This window comes from Haliotis rufescens, unplaced genomic scaffold (genome assembly GCF_023055435.1).
Source record: "Haliotis rufescens isolate VD_foot unplaced genomic scaffold, xgHalRufe1.0.p SCAF_16, whole genome shotgun sequence".
NCBI classification, from domain to species: domain Eukaryota; kingdom Metazoa; phylum Mollusca; class Gastropoda; order Lepetellida; family Haliotidae; genus Haliotis; species Haliotis rufescens.
This window is the reverse complement of record NW_025963846.1, coordinates 13,231,958-13,250,442: the sequence shown is the minus strand read 5'-3', so window position 1 is coordinate 13,250,442 and position 18,485 is coordinate 13,231,958. Positions and strand designations below refer to the sequence as shown.

General features: G+C 41.1%; 2 protein-coding genes and 1 pseudogene across 3 annotated transcripts in view; 2 read left to right on the top strand and 1 right to left on the bottom strand.

Moving 5' to 3' along the window:
• LOC124135800 overlaps positions 1-4,818 on the top strand; it is a 29,992-nt pseudogene extending 25,174 nt beyond the window's left edge.
• The window catches only part of LOC124135860 (GTPase IMAP family member 9-like), a 54,645-nt gene that overhangs the window by 27,715 nt on the left and 8,445 nt on the right, over positions 1-18,485 (bottom strand). The window lies entirely within an intron of this gene.
• On the top strand, positions 4,897-17,458 carry LOC124135872 (GTPase IMAP family member 4-like). Its single transcript, XM_046501529.2, has 4 exons — positions 4,897-5,466; positions 13,828-13,871; positions 14,418-14,552; positions 14,783-17,458. Exons 2-4 carry the CDS (start codon positions 13,868-13,870, stop codon positions 15,904-15,906), a joined length of 1,263 nt encoding a protein of 420 aa, XP_046357485.1. The 5' UTR covers positions 4,897-5,466; positions 13,828-13,867; the 3' UTR covers positions 15,907-17,458.

The window sequence follows — 18,485 nt, the reverse complement described above, 5'->3', positions numbered from 1 at the left end:
TGGTGTATGGGTGTTACTACTGGTGGTGTGGGTGTTACTACTGGTGGTGTGTGGGTGTTACAACTGGTGTCGTGTGGGTGTTACTTCAGGTGGTGTTTGTGTTACTTCTGGTGGTGTGTGGGTGTTACTACTGGTGGTGTGTGGGTGTTACTACTGGTGGTGTGGGTGTTACTACTAGTGGTGTTTGTGATACTAATGGTTTCTTTTATGTTTTGTGTTGATCCCTCGCATCAACTTGGCCATGTCCATAGTGGTATTGTGACTATTTGATTCACCTGAGTTGTTGCCTAATCAAATCTCTAAGACAACTTTACCTGAGGGCACTCCACCTACTGACGCAACGTGTTGTTACTGATGCGTGGGTGAAGGTTTGCGAAGGGTATTTGCCATTGTACTGTTCCTTTATGTTTCGGTGTAAGAGTCTATTTTATAAGCAATTTGTAATTTTTTTTTATCATTTTCTGAAGTCAAGAAAAAAAAACAGTTCTCATCCAGGAGTGGCTATTATCACACGTTTGAAATTATTTCATCAAATGATAACTAAATCCAGCGAGACGAATGTGAGATTTACAATTACACGTTTTATATTCCTGATGTTTGTACAATAATAAAAACGTCCGTATTCTTTTCATAGGATCACTGTATACCTAAATGATAATCGAAAACAACAGCAACAGAATCAAGGTTTGATCTGAAATGAAATTGGAAACTATGCACACTAGTACATAGTTTTCCTCGGTGAAAATTGTTTCAATACTTGGTGAAAGATAACAGGAGGTAACTGAAAGATAACAGGGGGTAACCAAAGTAGCGTCGAAATGATATGTGTCCGCATTTTTGAGAATTTAGGAATTTCGCTGCCCTTTTAAACTATGTCAACAAATCTTTACCAAACATTTATTTCAATTTTCAGAGTGGCAGTGTAGTGTACTGTTTGTACCTTCATCAGTGGTGTTCACAGTGTAGTGTACTGTTTGTACCTTCATCAATGGTGTTCACAGTGTAGTGTACTGTTTGTACCTTCATCAGTGGTGTTCACAGTGTAGTGTACTGTTTGTACCTTCATCAATGGTGTTCACAGTGTAGTGTACTGTTTGTACCTTCATCAATGGTGTTCACAGTGTAGTGCACTGTTTGTACCTTCATCAATGGTGTTCACAGTGTAGTGTACTGTTTGTACCTTCATCAATGGTGTTCACAGTGTAGTGTACTGTTTGTACCTTCATCAATGGTGTTCACAGTGTAGTGTACTGTTTGTACCTTCATCAGTGGTGTTTACAGTGTAGTGTACTGTTTGTACCTTCATCAATGGTGTTCACAGTGTAGTGTACTGTTTGTACCTTGATCAATGGTGTTCACAGCGTAGTGTCCTGTTTGTACCTTCATCAATGGTGTTCGCAGTGTAGTGTACTGTTTGTACCTTCATCAGTGGTGTTCACAGTGTAGTGTACTGTTTGTACCTTCATCAATGGTGTTCACAGTGTAGTGTACTGTTTGTACCTTCATCAATGGTGTTCACAGTGTAGTGTACAGTTTGTACCTTCATCAATGGTGTTCACAGTGTAGTGTACTGTTTGTACCTTCATCAGTGGTGTTCACAGTGTAGTGTACAGTTTGTACCTTCATCAATGGTGTTCACAGTGTAGTGTATTGTTTGTACCTTCATCAATGGTGTTCACAGTGTAGTGTACAGTTTGTACCTTGATCAATGGTGTTCACAGTGTAGTGTACTGTTTGTACCTTCATCAGTGGTGTTCAAAGTGTAGTGTACTGTTTGTACCTTCATCAATGGTGTTCACAGTGTAGTGTGTTCTGTATACGGTCAGCACATGAATGTTGATATCTTTTTGACGAACTGTGTAACTATATATACTGTATGTAAAAATACACATGACCTCTCTGTTGTTGAAGACTGAATACAGTAATAGTCAGTGATTACAGTTAATTACATTGTCATATGTGGAGCTGAGGATATCAAGTGTTCCAAAAGTAATCTTATTACAATGAAGTACATGCATACATTGGACCTTTTCTTACAAGTAAATTTCTGAAATTTTAAATCGAAATCATTAAGGTTCTCCTAATCATACATGGTTTCTCTGCAGATTGGATATGTTCACAATGCACATATATAAACAGACAGGGGTCTGTCGACTGCGAGGTGTGCGAAATGACGAGGGACGTCGACCATCTTGTTGTAACGAGTGAGAAAGATACCAGAGAAACACATCTACGCGGAACATTTTCCGATGTTTACGACAGAAGAAATGATATTCCCTTGTGCAGGACAGATGACAAAGGAGAACCAGGGTATACGTATCTGTCGGAGGAAACAGAACCTAAAATATCTGGAATGCAGTGTCTGGCAAGCAAGCAGTCCTGTGAACTGTCACAGAAGGTAAACGAATGGTCACCACCCTCAAGCAGTTCTCCTCCTGGGGAGTTGGAATCACACTCAGGCTATCCTAACACTGTGCAAAGCATAGGTATGTAATTTGTTATTAGTATTGTGTCATGAAATCTTACATCACAAAGCTACGACTATTGCCACTTTTTCTACAAACTACCATATGCCAATGGGGATTAATCTATTTCCGAACTATGTTCACATTTTATACCTTGCTTTCAGCTAATCCGTGTTTGGAGTTCACATTATATTTATATGTACCTTTACTAAAATTATTATAACAAGACATTTTCAAAGTATATTGAGATTTGATATAGTACTCAAAAGACGTTAAAGGCCACGGGTGGCCCAGTTGTCTTAGCCGCCGGAATTCGCTGTGCAGAGTTGCGTCCCATGGACACGCCAGGAACCTATGATCGTGATAATGTTTCGAGGTTTGCCAGCACCATACGCGTTTTTGTGGGTTTGACCAAAGGGCTTTCTCCCACATTAAGCCGACACGCGATGATATAACTGAAATACTGTTCAAAGAGGCGTTAAATACTAATATCCACTCACTTAAAGAACACCCGATTCCTTCATATAAAAATAATTAATCTGTCATGACAATTTAACTATAGTAACATGAAAGGTAATTTTTAATAGTATAAATACGCAAGATATCATTTAAAGACGAATAAGTTATTTTAACACCAATGTCTTAATTCCTGAATGTGGTTCTATATGTTACAGGCTACAGGTCTACAGATGTCCTTAGAATCGTGTTACTGGGGAGAACGGGGTCTGGTAAAAGTGCAACAGGAAACAATATCCTCAACGGTAATTGCTTCCACTCAACTGCTAGTGCTCAGTCGGTTACACGCCAGTGCCAGAGAGGTCAGGCCAGCAGATGTGGGCGTCATATTGCAATAATAGACACACCCGGTATGTTTGACACTGAAATGACTAATGAAGATATCACCAGAGAGGTTGTCAGGTGTGTGGGAATGACTGCTCCCGGTCCTCGTTGTACGGATTGATCGGTTCACGGAAGAAGAGCAAAGAACTGTTCGTCTTTTTCTGAACATTTTTGGGGACAATATGATACACCACCTGGTTATCTTGTTTACAAGGAAAGATGACTTGATTAATGACAACATCACCATCGAACAGTATATAGAAGGAGTTCCACACGAACTAAAGACTCTTCTTGCGGTATGCGAAAACAGATGCGTAGCGTTTGACAACAGGGCAACTTCTCAGGATGAGCGAGAACAAGATGTGACAGCTTTTCTTCGCACCGTAGACACAATGTTATTTGTTAACGGAGGGGGTTGTTACACCAACGAGATGTACCAGGAGGCTGAGATGATTATGAGGACACGAGAGCAACAGTTGCAAGTGCAACATGACAAGGAAGTGCAGCTACAAAAAAAAGTGATCAGAGAAGAGTGTGAGAGAAAGTGTAAACAAGCTGAAGCAAAGACAAACAAGACCATCGGCGAACTTCAGGAGAAACTACAGGTTCTAGAACAGGGTAGAGCTGCTGATGCCACATCGGACATTGCAGCGTTGAAACAGGATATTGATGATTTCAAGAGGGTGAGAGACATGAATAAACGAGGGATAGACAAGGAACGATTAGAACGTGAGCGAGCTATTGATGAAGAAACGGCATTGATTGACTTCAGGGACCGAGCTTGCGATGAGGTAGACAAGGGAGACTCTGTAATATATAACATGCTGACAAATGGATTGAAGCTGGTTGGATCGGTTGTTTTAAAGCTTGTTATTCGTCGTTTTTTGCCCTTCTGAAAGTTGTTCTACATTCATGTTTTTGCCCAAGTTAAATGTAGGGTTTTAAGGATTTGTATATCATCTCTTGTTTGTCTTAAGCTTATTTATTGATGATTTGGTCTACGGGTTATTATGGTTATTATTATGATTATATATAGCAATATTTCACATTCGAAGAGGGGCGGTGGGTAGTTAAAGCATTCGCTCGTCACGCCTGAGGTCTGGGTTCGATTCCCCACACTGATACAACATTTCTGATGCCCCCCGTGGTGATATTGCTCGAATATTGATAAAAGAGGCGTAAAACCCAACTCACCCACTCACTCACTCACTCACATTCAATGTTGTTGTTTTTTTGTGAATGCAGCCATAGCTAAATTCCATTCATTCCGCTCACTGCAGATATAATTTTGCACTATGTATCCTGAGGTGTATGTGTGTTTAATCATCAATCATATATCAAAATATTTATCCGTGATATGACTAATTCTGTGCTGTGTAGCTCCCTAAGAACAACGTATACAGTGAATGAGTGAGTGAGTTGGGTTTAACGCCGCTTTTAACAGTTTTCCGATTATATCACGGCGTGTCAGCTTATTGTGGGAGGAAAGCCCGAAGTGATGGAGGTCAAAGACGTTTACCACTTCGGTGAAACCCACGAGCACAGGTATGGTGCTGACAAACCTTGAAACATAATCGGGGCGAACCAGGATTCGAACCCACAATCATAGGTTTCTGGAGTGCCCAAAGGACGCAACTCTGCACAGCGAATCGCGGCACCTTAGACCACTGGACAACCCGTGCCCCCGTATATTGTAACAAATGTCTTATATTGTAAATAATTGTAAATGTAGTTCTATTGAATAAAGTGAGTTGTCTTCATTTATTTAGCTTTCTTCCATTTGTATCACTACAAAGTGTGTGAGTTGTGTTCAACGCGGCTTTGAACACATTTTCAATGCATGTTCGCTTAAAGTTGGGAAATTCCACAACGTTTAAGTGCGGACCCTAAAAAGTTGGAAATCAAAAACCTTTACAGTTTAGAGCCTTCCTATGATTAATCACTTTAATATATATAAGGTTATGCCATTTGTGAGACAATGTTTTACAACAATGGATGACAGTAGCGAGGTTAATTTATGTCCTTTGCAGATAACGTTGTCTTCTTTCCTGTTGTTTCAAAGGGGAAGTATAATGCCTACATATAAAGCCACACAATTATATAGTAGACGTTAGATGTGCTTCGTTCTAAACGGCTGTCTGAACTCTTATCAAGCTTTGAGGTAAGCGCTCAATATACTGATACCGGTATACTACATTAAGTCGCAAATGATCAATCAATGTTTATTTACTTTGCTTGGTTAATAACGGTATTTGGATGAAACAGTATGCTTCAATATAAATATTGTTATAAGGATATTTTGAAAAAATCTTTGTCTGAGGTAACAACCATATCTAAAGGTAGGTTCAAAACTATTAAATGTTTAATGTTTCCAATAAACTTTCCTACTCTAAATATATACCAACTAAATAAAAAAATAAAAAGTTGATACCGGAATCCAAAAATGATACCTGATATCTAAACACATGTTGTATGCATTACACGTTCAAAAGCTCTTTCTAGATTCATGGATTGTAATCCAAATTGTTTGAGTCGGAGACATCAAACAATGGTACTTGTCTAAACTTTCGAGAAATACAAACAATACCGTTTTCGGACGAATTGTTCGGACATTCGTGCATATGGAATGTACATTTTACACCGATGATAAAGTGCACTATATATTAACCATAAAAGGTACTTTTATCTAAGGTGAAGTGATTCCGGATGTAGTAACACTATTGTCGATACAATAATTACATCTGATCCACTATATCCTGTAATGTGTCCCTTGGTAAAGAACGTAATAAATGCGTTTATTTATTTACCAAGTCACTTGAGGAAAACATTTACATGTACGTGCCTAAATTAGTATTTCGGGAAACATGACACTATATCCTGTAATGTGTCCCTTGGTAAAGAACGTAATAAATGCGTTTATTTATTTACCAAGTCACTTGAGGAAAACAGTTACATGTACGTACCTAAATTAGTATTTCGGGAAACAAGGAAGCATAACATTAGTTTCATTGTATCCTGGTATATGTACAAGTTCATGTATACATATGCTCGCTATAATACATTAGCATCTACAAAGTGTCTGTTTCGCGAAAATTACATTGAACTTATCAGTCAGTATTGACATTTTGTGTGATCTTTTGATGGCTGAATAAGTGAGTGAGTGAGTATGTTTTCCTTGCTTTTAACAATATTCCAGTTGTAGCCATGTGGGGAATCGAACCCGGACTTCGGGATGACAAGCTACCTCACCCTCCCCTTTTTCATGTCTGAGTGTTGCAGCAATGCATTCCATACTTTCATCAAGTAAATCCTATACTGTGTACATGTGAATGTTTCTTTTTGATAAATGAAGAATATATTACAGTCTAATTCGCATAGCATGTAATTCCGCTTGCCCAGTCCGCGATTTCTCGTGTATCAAACTTTCACCAGAGAAGAATAACACATCAGCCTATGGACCTATGAGGCTGTCAAATCCATTCTGGTACGCGGGATTTGGGGGTTTAAGAACGGGACGCAAACAGAATCGTTAAAAAATAATGGTGTATGTAAAGAATTTTTAAACATTTTATTTTTTCGATGTCTTTTCAGTAATTTAACTTCAAATCGCATCCTTTTCTCAATGCTTTGACATTGTATCAAGTAGTATTCGGGATTCAGGGGACAGCAATGAGGCTCATTGTGTAAACTCATATGGTATTCGGATTCAGGGGAGGGCGACGGTAAACAACAAACACAACCAATACCGTAAACATCAAAGTGATAGTTTTATTAACTAATGCGCGTTGACGAAAATTGACATTGCGCAATCCGCAAATTCTATAATAATGTTGATTTTCGTTATAGATTTAACCATTAATTATGCTACGATGTGATATATATGAGATAAACGAACTGTGTTTTCAATGACTAACTATAATGTTACCTCAGAGTTGAGGGCATTGAATCCTCATCAGAATCGAGGTTTCGCTAAAGTGATGGCAGGACGATTAGGGTGAAGGGCGCCTATTGGGAAGTGAATACATGAATCAGTATACAACATGGACCTCTCCATTAGTGAGTAGGTTAGGATTGTATGTCGCATCAACATTTCTTCAGCTATAGTGAGTGAGTGAGTTGGGTTTGACGCCGCTTTTAACACTTTTCCAGTTTTATCGCGGCGTATCAGCTGAATGTGGGAGGAAAACCCGAAGTGATGCAGATCTCAGACGTTTACCACTTCGGTGAAACCCACGAGCACGGGTATGGTGCTGACAAACCTAGAAACATAATCGGGGTGAACCGGGATTCGAACCCACAATCATAGGTTTCTGGCGTGCCGAAGGGACGCAACTCTGCACAGCGAATCGCGGCGCCTTAGACCACTGGACCACCCGTGCCCCCCTCTTCATCTATAACGCCCCCGTCGATTAGACACAAACATTACATTTTTGAAACAATTCATGAAACATGTATTTAAAAAATATTAAATATACCACGTCAACCCCAGAGAATGACCTGTCTCCATTATCCGCCGAAACAGATTCCATTGGGTGTAAAAGCGAAAGAGCGGTGAACATTATATCAATGGATCACTGAAAATCAGTGATGATACAGGTGTTCGCGAAACGTTCACTACATTCATATCTAAACTTCAAACCGTAGAACTACTTACAAAGACATACATTTAAATTAGATTGGTCTGTCCAACCGACATGAGTTGTTATTCCACTGCGGCACAAGGACCTTATTATATATCGTCTCATAAAAAATATACTTTATAACCGGTAACGCCGCTCTGTTCCCGGTTGAGGGTAGTCAACTTCCGTCCTCAGTACATGAGGATGATCAGATCACACAAAGCGTGCTGTCTTTCTCCACACATTGCGCTTGACAACGACGCTGACCCGCACACAGCCCTGCGTTGCTGTTGATCTTCTGTGTCCACCGTCATTTTGTCCTTTACGCCCAATGGAATCTGTGTCGTCGGATAAGCGAGACTGGTTATTCCCCGGCCTTGCCGTATTAGATTATTATTGTATTGGTCTGGTCATGTTCACTCGTACTTGCTGTAAACCGCCGGGCAAAAGAAAGTATACGCCCATGTTTTATCGTGACTAAACGTGAAACAAACAACACATGGTTATTGGATGGTGATGTATTTGAGTGAGGGAGTGAGTGAGTTGGGTTTAACGCCGCTTTTAACAGTATTCCAGTTATATCACGGCGTGTCAGCTTAATGTGGGAGGAAAGCCCGAAGTGATGCAGGTCTCAGACGTTTACCACTTCGGTGAAACCCACGAGCACGGGTATGGTGCTGACAAACCAAGAAAAATAATCGGGACGAACCGGGATTCGAACCCACAATCATAGGTTTCTGGCGTGCCCAAGGGACGCAACTCTGCACAGCGAATCGCGGCGCCTTAGACGACTGGGCCACCCGTGCCCCCTGATGTATTTGAAACGGGTTTACAGTTTCTCGGAGATTGTTTTCATACCAGTAAGGTTTTGACAACGTTTGTAAGTCTTTGGTGAAATCTTATTTTCACCTGTATACTATTTTTTTTTCCGGTAGTTTTTATGTGGTAGAAATTCAAGGTGATCGTGTTGTCACTTACCAATCAGGTTGCGTTTGAACAGCGCTGTTTTGATAACGTTTGTAATTGTTTGGCAAAATCCAATGTTCAAGTGTATAATTAAAGGAGAAACCACTTCTCCTCGGGATTACTTGAAATTGTAAACCCTGACAGGAGAGAATGTCAGGGTTTACAATCTCAAGTAATCCCGAGGAGAAAAATATGAAAACATCGAGATACCTTATAGTAAAACAATACCGTGTGTCGCGGTATAAAAGGAATTCGATCATAGCGTGCGAGAGAGATACCACGTGCAGCATGGACCAACTGGATTCATGACATGTAAAACTGAACAACATTTTATCACTTGCCTCGATGGCTCAGCGGGAAAACGGTGGGTTACAAAACACGACGTGTGAGGTTGCAGGTTCCCGTCATCCATAATGAAAACTTTCATGTCTTGTCTCCGATTTTTGAACGTTGAACGTTTGAAACACCAAGTACAAATGTATACGTATAGAAGTATTAGTAAGTCCTCAAAGGAGGGTTTACAATGATTGTAGCCCTTGTAGGAGGGATTACAATCAATCATTGTAAGCCCTCTGCAACCATTTAAAAAAACCACGACGTTACGCAAACACGTAGGCGTTATATACTTTCTTTTCCCCTGCATTTTAGATCGCCTCCGTGGTCTAGTGGTAGAGGGGGGCACGGGTGGCCCAGTCGTCTAAGGCGCCGCGATTCGCTGTGCAGAGTTGCGTCCCCTTGACACGCCAGAAACCTATGATTGTGGGTCCGAATCCCGGTTCGCCCCGATTATGTTTCTAGGTTTGTCAGCACCATACCCGTGCTCGTGGGTTTCGCCGAAGTGGTAAACGTCTGAGACCTGCATCACTTCGGGCTTTCCTCCCACATTAAGCTGACACGCCGCGATATAACTGGAATATTGTTAAAAGCGGCGTTAAACCCAACTCACTCACTCACTCACTCTAGTGGTAGAGCGTCCGCCCGGAGAGCGGAAGGGGTCCGGGGTTCGATCCCCGACCGCGTCATACCAAAAGACGTTAAAAGATGGTACTTGCTGTTACCCTGTCTGGCGCTCGGCATTAAAGGGCTAAAACAAGGACTGGTCGGCTCGGTGTCAGTATACTGTGTCTGAGTGGGGTATTCATGTTTTACTGCGGCATGGTATCTCAGTGAGCTAGCACTATAAATCGGCATCAGTCCGGACTAGTACAAGCAGCCACACAAACACACACACGTACATGCACGTCGCTATATAAGTGCAATAATCTTGGACGCGACGTTAAACCCCATTTCACCTCACCTCACCTCACCCTGCATTTTATTGTTGATAGAGGTGTTTCAGTAGCGTCGATTTTACTTTCTATTCCCCTTACGTTTAAAGACAGTACTAGGCACGACATTATAGATTTTGGTGCTATTGTTAGATCCATGTAGGTGTCATAGCAGGGGCAGCCTTCTCTCATGGGCAAATATAGCACCGATAACATGTTTTGGAAAAACCAACCCTAATACCATCGGGGTTCTTTTCGATATTAATTGTATAATGTCATTAAATCGAGATTTGGGTTAATTCCGCACAAAACTTGGATCTGTTCAGGTAGCTGAAATACTCATAACTGGATAAAATGAATTATTTATTAGAATCCAGTTACACTATCATCTTTTTTATTAGAGTGTTAACTGATGTAATACTATGTATTTTGGTCTTCTTGACCATTTCTCTTAATAGTTACTCACTAGCTTTAATGCCCATAACAGGTTAAGCACTATCCTATGTAATTGGGACATATCGTGCCCCGTTTGAGCAAAAATGCAATTTTACAATGTACTTGAGTTCGCTGCGATTCAGACACTAATAGAACGGACATTTAGATATGCCAAATGTAAAGCCTTGTGTATACAGAGTCCGATGACCAAATTGTCTCATCAAAGTGAGTGAGTGAGTTGGGTTTAACGCCGCTTAGTTACAGTATTCCAGTTATGTGTGGGAGGAAAGCGCGAAGTGATGCAGGTCACAGACGGTTACCACTTCGGTGAAACCCACGAGCACGGGTATGGTGCTGACAAACCTAGAAACATAATCGGGGTGAACCGGGATTCGAACCCACATTTATAGGTTTCTGACGTACCCAGGGGACGCAAAAGAAATAATCGGGTCTGGGCCAGACAATCCATTGATTGGCATCATGAGCATCGATCAACGCTATTTGGATACGATGACGCATCATCAAACCAAGTCAGCGAGCCTGACCACCCAATCCCGTTAGTCGCCTCTTACGACAAGCATAGTCGTCTGTCACGGCAGGCAAGGGTTGCTGAAGATCTATTCTACTCCGGATCTTCACGGGTCTAATAGAAATGAATATAAATGGTTCTTGTTATAGAACCTATTCATTATCCGAAGATACAAAGAGAAATGAAGTAGGTCTCGTTATAATCCTTATTAGAAAGACGAGTCAGAAACAGAGAAACACGGTGACTGTTGTTCAGATACTCAATATGGCAGATAGTAGACAGTACGTACCTAAGTACATGGGTCAGTGAGTACAGAAGACAGTGAATACATGAGACAGTAAGTACGTGAGTATATGGGTCAGTGAGTACAGAAGACAGTGAATACATGAGACAGTAAGTACGTGAGTATATGGGTCAGTGAGTACAGAAGACAGTGAATACATGAGACAGTGAGTACGTGAGTATATGGGTCAGTGGGTACAGAAGACAGTGAATACACGAGACAGTGAGTACGTGAGTATATGGGTCAGTAAGTACAGAAGACAGTGAATACATGAGACAGTAAGTACGTGAGTATATGGGTCAGTGAGTACAGAAGACAGTGAATACATGAGACATTGAGTACGTGAGTATATGGGTCAGTAAGTACAGAAGACAGTGAATACATGAGACAGTGAGTACGTGAGTATATGGGTCAGTGGGTACAGAAGACACTGAATACATGAGACAGTGAGTACGTGAGTATATGGGTCAGTAAGTACAGAAGACAGTGAATACATGAGACAGTGAGTACGTGAGTATATGGGTCAGTGGGTACAGAAGACAGTGAATACATGAGACAGTGAGTACGTGAGTATATGGGTCAGTGGGTACAGAAGACAGTGAATACATGAGACAGTGAGTACGTGAGTATATGGGTCAGTAAGTACAGAAGACAGTGAATACATGAGACAGTAAGTACGTGAGTATATGGGTCAGTGGGTACAGAAGACAGTGAATATATGAGACAGTGAGTACGTGAGTATATGGGTCAGTAAGTACAGAAGACAGTGAATACATGAGACAGTAAGTACGTGAGTATATGGGTCAGTGGGTACAGAAGACAGTGAATACATGAGACAGTGAGTACATGAGTATATGGGTCAGTGAGTACAGAAGACAGTGAATACATGAGACAGTAAGTACGTAAGTATATGGGTCAGTGGGTACAGAAGACAGTGAATACATGAGACAGTAAGTACGTGAGTATATGGGTCAGTGAGTACAGAAGACAGTGAATACATGAGACAGTGAGTACGTGAGTATATGGGTCAGTGAGTACAGAAGACAGTGAATACATGAGACAGTGAGTACGTGAGTATATGGGTCAGTGAGTACAGAAAACAGTGAATACATGAGACCGTAAGTACGTGAGTATATGGGTCAGTGGGTACAGAAGACAGTGAATACATGAGACAGTAAGTACGTGAGTATATGGGTCAGTGGGTACAGAAGACAGTGAATACATGAGACAGTAAGTACGTGAGTATATGGGTCAGTGGGTACAGAAGACAGTGAATACATGAGACAGTAAGTACGTGAGTATATGGGTCAGTGAGTACAGAAGACAGTGAATATATGAGACAGTGAGTACGTGAGTATATGGGTCAGTGGGTACGGAAGACACTGAATACATGAGACAGTGAGTACGTGAGTATATGGGTCAGTAAGTACATTAGACAGTGAATAAATGAGACAGTAAGTACGTGAGTATATGGGTGAGTGAGTACATTAGACAGTGAATACATAAGACAGTAAGTACGTAAGTACACGGATCAGTGAGTACATTAGACAGTGAATACATGAGACAGTAAGTACGTAAGTACACGGATCAGTGAGTACATTAGACAGTGAATACATGAGACAGTAAGTGCGTGAGTACATGGGTAAGTGAATACATTAGACAGTGAATATCCGTAGGTGCCCGAATTTTTTGGAAATAAAAAAGCGTATGTTTTTTACTTTGGGATAAGTACCGTCACATGTGTGTGGCTGCAATGTAGCTTGGTGTAGCGAATGTCAACATGTGCCGTTAGAAACCGGCTTCACGCAGCCCGCATGAAAGCAAGATGTCATGTGAAAGGTTTTACACTAACAGAGTACCTGGCGCGGTAACGATTGAGGCGGGTGAGGTAACAACAAAGTGCGCCAATGGCGTCACACCATGTTTACAGACTAATGAAGGTTTTGCCTCCGATTCACAGATGGCAGAAAACGTTGTTGGCGACGTAGCGGCCAGCGATTTGCTAGGGTAACAATTATATACCCTGATCGGTATGGGGTCTGTAGTGTCATTGTGTAGGGAGGTATTTCGACATGACAGACGTACTGATTTGGGTATTCTGAATAGATATTTGACTGGCCAGCGATATGTTGACTATTATTTCATCAGTTTCCTTTTGTTTTGTGGAAAGTAAAATATAACAGCGCATTCTTGTAATTTGGTTTAATCTGATCCATCCATCTAAACAGTGTTTAAATAGTCAACAAGGAGGAAAGAACACACTGAGGGTGAACCCACTAAATTGTTACCATAAATCCCCCTATGTGTGAAGGCATTATCTGTTGGTTACGTTCCTTCGGTAAAACATCTCTACCAACAAATCAAACACCGGACGTCTTCGTATACTGAGCTATTTGTCAGATTGTTTCTGTTTATATTTCAGGAAGAATTGCTGAATTGCGTCAACTGAGATCAGAGCGAATATGGGTAAGTGAAAGGTGTTTTCATAGTATTGTTTTGCTTTGAAGCAAGTTAAACTAAACCAAAACGTGTACGTGCGTGCGTGCGTGCGTGCGTGTGTGCGTGCGTGCGTGCGTGCGTGCGTGCGTAACTCCACAATGAGATATTTTTCACAAACGTTGTAAAATCAAAACCGCTATAATAAAAAAGTAGAAGCAAATGTCATCTGAGCATTACTAAGAATACAATTTATGAAATGCCCCTCCTTGCTGATATGTGCATACGAGTCATAATTTCTGCTCGGATTGGCAAAATTCAATAAGGAAATTAGGCCAAGAAGTTTAATCTAAGTTTCAGTTGTATCGATGATTGATATAATTTAATTATGATCAAACCGTAATCCTCACGGGAAATGATGCTATATGAGCATTTGAAGGCGTTTTAGGATTGCTGGCATAATATTTACCTCAACTCACATGTCTATCTCACGTGTTGCATCCACCTGTAATTTATTCTTACGGAATGATTGTGGTATTGACCATATTCATAGAATTGTGTCATTTGTGTCATTAGATGGGGAATGGATATGCGGACATTGTACATTCGAGAACGATGGCCTCATGCAAAAATGCAAAGCATGTTCTTCGCCGATGCCGCGACAGGAACCCAGTCTCTTGGCTGATCCAGAACCCAATCTGTGCAAGACAGGTAACGAACTTAATTAAAACAAATGCACACTTAACGATTTTTAATACTTCAGTTTTTTCTTCAAAATATTCATGAATAATCCAGCCTGATAAAATTCAAATCAATCTGATGCAAAATTAATATGAACTGTATCGCTGTGTTTGTGTACAGAAAAACAGTAAATATTGATTACATGTGGAAGGGATAAATTTACCTTTCGTGTCTGTCATGGTGCATCGTCTGCATTACAGGGACCTCTGCCCTCTGTCCGACCAACGAAAGGAGAATAGTCTTCCTTGGAAGAACAGGATCAGGAAAAAGTGCTACGGGCAATAACATCCTTGGGAAAGAAGTATTTGAATCAAGCGCATGTGGCGAATCTCTTACCAAAAGGTGCCAGAGAGGAACCAGCAACCGATTTGAAAGAAATATCCAAATAATCGACAGTCCTGGGTTGTTTGACACAGGTATGACAAATGCTGAAATCACGAAGGAAGTAGTGAAATGTATCGGCATGACAGCTCCTGGTCCCCATGCCTTTGTCCTCGTTGTCAGGATTGACCGTTTTACTCAAGAAGAACAGGACACGGTAGATCATTTCAGACGGGTGTTTGGAGAAGATATGTTGGATTATGTCATTGTTCTGTTCACCAGGAAGGATGATCTTCTGCATGATAAAAAAAGCATCATGGAGTATGTAAAGAAAGTCCCCCAGCCACTGCGAGACCTAGTGAAGTCATGCCAGGATAGATATGTTGCCTTCAATAACAGAGGCAGTGACGAGGAAAAGGAACAAGATGTGCAGGATTTCCTCGCACTGGTGGAAGGCGTTGTTAATGACAACGGAGGCATGTGTTATACAAATGAAATGTATAAGGAGGCTGAGAAGAACATGATGATGAGAGAGAGGCAACTCAAAAGGGAACATGAATGTAGGATCCAACAAGAAAGAGACGCAATCTGGGGAGAATTTGAGTTGAAGCTTCAGATGGAGCATGATGCAGCATCGGAAGTGAGAAAACAGCTGGAGGCGAGAATAGGAGAGCTTGAAAGCAAGCAAGATGCTGGGGCTATGGCTGAAGACGAGATAGCTGATCTCTGTAGGGAAGTAGAGGATCTGAAAGTGGCTTTGAGAGACACCAAGAAACAGAAAGAGGAATCAGAAGGACAGCTGGATATGGAGAGAAAGAGGAGAGACAATGAAATCCGGAAAAGACTGAAGACAGAAAAGCAGGACTTTAGAGAAACGGCGAGAAATGAGGTCAATAACGAGAAATCGGGGATAATGTCCATGCTTGGAAACATACTGCCAACCCTCATCGGTTCAGTCCTTCCCAGGATTAAAACTTTTTTCAAAGGGCTGTTCAAAATGTAAATGTCTTTTTGTCCAGTCAATTTGTCTTTTCCCTGCTAGGAGACATCACTCAAGCGGTCACGTTCTTTCCTTCCATCTCTACACAGACGCCACACAGTTATAAGTGACATCTGTTATATGTTACCTGTAAACTGACAATCAGTCGACATTGCCTTCGATCCTAAATTGAGATGCGTAGGTGACATCAAGACCTGAATGGCACTAAACTTACTCAAACGGGCGCAGTCGGGTAGCCTAGTGGTTAAAGCGTTCGCTCGTCACGCCGAAGGCCCGGGTTCGATTCCCGACATGGGTACAATGTGTGAAGCCCATTTCTGGTGCCCCGCCGTGATATTGCTGGAATATTGCTAAAAGGGCGTAAAACCATACTCACTCACTCACTCACTCACTCACTCACTCACTCACGGAACAGTGTTAAACAGATTGAACAACTTAATGATAATCTATTCCAAGACTACAAGAAGAAATCTGACACTCTCGGTACTTAATGCTGACACTCCCCGTGCTTAAAATAGGGGTTTCATTGTCGACCCCAAAACTCGGTTCGTAATCTGGGCGTAGTATTTGACTAATTCGCAATGGCTGAGTCCCACATCAACAAAGTGTGCAAACGACCACCAGAAGCATAGAAATAGACAAAGGTTCATCAATACCAAAAGAGCTGCTACCTTAGTGTCACTGCTGGATAATTGCAGACTCGCACAACTTCAAATTCAAGACGATATGGGTACAATGAATGAAGCCCATTTCTGGTGACCTTCGCCATGATAATGCTGGAATATATTGCTAAAAGCAGCGTAAAACCATACTCACCCACTCAAATTCAAGAAACTGTCAGCAAAGTCCGGTTTTAAAAGATCGTCACAGATCGCTGCCATAATGAAATACAAGACAAAGCATAGCTCCGGCATTTCGCCAACAACTCGCCAAGAAGTACGCGTCATCAGGACTCCAGTGTGTTCCAGCTTCGCGGACCAGTCATTTTGCTGATCGCTGTTTTGTAAGAGCTCTGGGATCAAAAACCACTTCCAAATTAAAAACATCGAAAGCCTGATTACTATCCAATACAATCTAAGGACTCCCTTTTCATTGAGGCATGCATGTAGACTAGATGCTCAATTGTTTTCTTTCTCTCAATATATTCAGTGTGATGTAGTCAGCGAACAGTGCTTCGACGCAGATAGCTTTGATTGCATTCTATCGCTGCACAAATGCTTACTAGTTAGTATTACTGATTATTATTACAAGTGTTTAAGAATTCCTACTATCCTCTGCTAAATATGCATGCTACAAATATACATATGGATATATATTACTGGATTTATTTACATATATGTATGGCGAAAATGATATGTTTCTGTTGCACATTTTGTGACGCGGGCTTTATGTCATTATATACCCTCACGCTGAAGGAGAGACAATGTTACAATGAGATACAATACGACTAATCTTGAATCACTGATATGAACTGATACATTTGAGCTTTTGGATGTAAGATGGTAATAACATGTCTCGCATGTTGTATTGATATAAAATAAATTGAACAAAAGTCTATGTTGTCGATGTGTTTCTTTAATCAAAATACAAATATTGTTTCAACTGCTGATTATCTGTAACGAATGGACAGTCTATGCATTCATGCATTAATTCCAAGTCATGCATAACGAATGTACGACTATATCACACAAAATGCAAACTACGGGCTAGTTCAGATGCCGTGCGGATGACGAAGCAGTAAAGATGGACATGTACAGTAAACTACGGTTATAGCGAACTCAAAGGGACTACTATTTTTAGTTCGTTATAACCGTAGTTCGTTATAAGCATATATACGGCATAACTACAGCAAATAGTCGGGACTAAAAAGGTAGTTCGTTATATCCGTCAGTTCGTTATAGCCGTAGTTTACTGTATAACGAATGTACTGCATGAACTGTCCTTGCAGCATGTTTGCGTTGTACGTAGCTGTACATTCGTTACAAAACATGAGGTGAGGTGAAATGGGGTTTAAGGTCACGTCCAATATTACTGCATTTATATAGCGACGTGCATGCACGTGTGTGTGTGTGTGTGTGTGTGACTGTTTGTACTAGTCCGGGCTGATACTGATTTATAGTGCTAGCCCACTGATATATGTATTCACATGAATACCCCACTCAGACACATCATACTGACTCCGAACCGACCAGTCCTTGTTTTAGCCCCTTAATGCCGAACGCCAGACAGGGTAACAATAAGTACCATCATTTAACGTCTTTTTGGTATGACGCGGCCGGGGATCGAACCCCGGACCTTCTGCTCTCCGGCCGGACGCTCTACCACTAGACCACGAAGGCGGCCTTACAAATAATGAAACTTGCATCACTGGCTGTACAGTCTTTTCAAGTAACGTATAGTGCAGTGGTGGGGGTGAATGTTGCTTTACGTGAGTAAGCTGTATTGTGACAGGCTGTAATGATGTTTGAGGTTAACTGCATTAACTATGGTACTGGCTGTCGGAACAAGTTGACACAAAATAAAATAAATTAAAAATGTGTTAGCCGGCTCACAACACAAAACATGGGGTACTGCGATTCGTA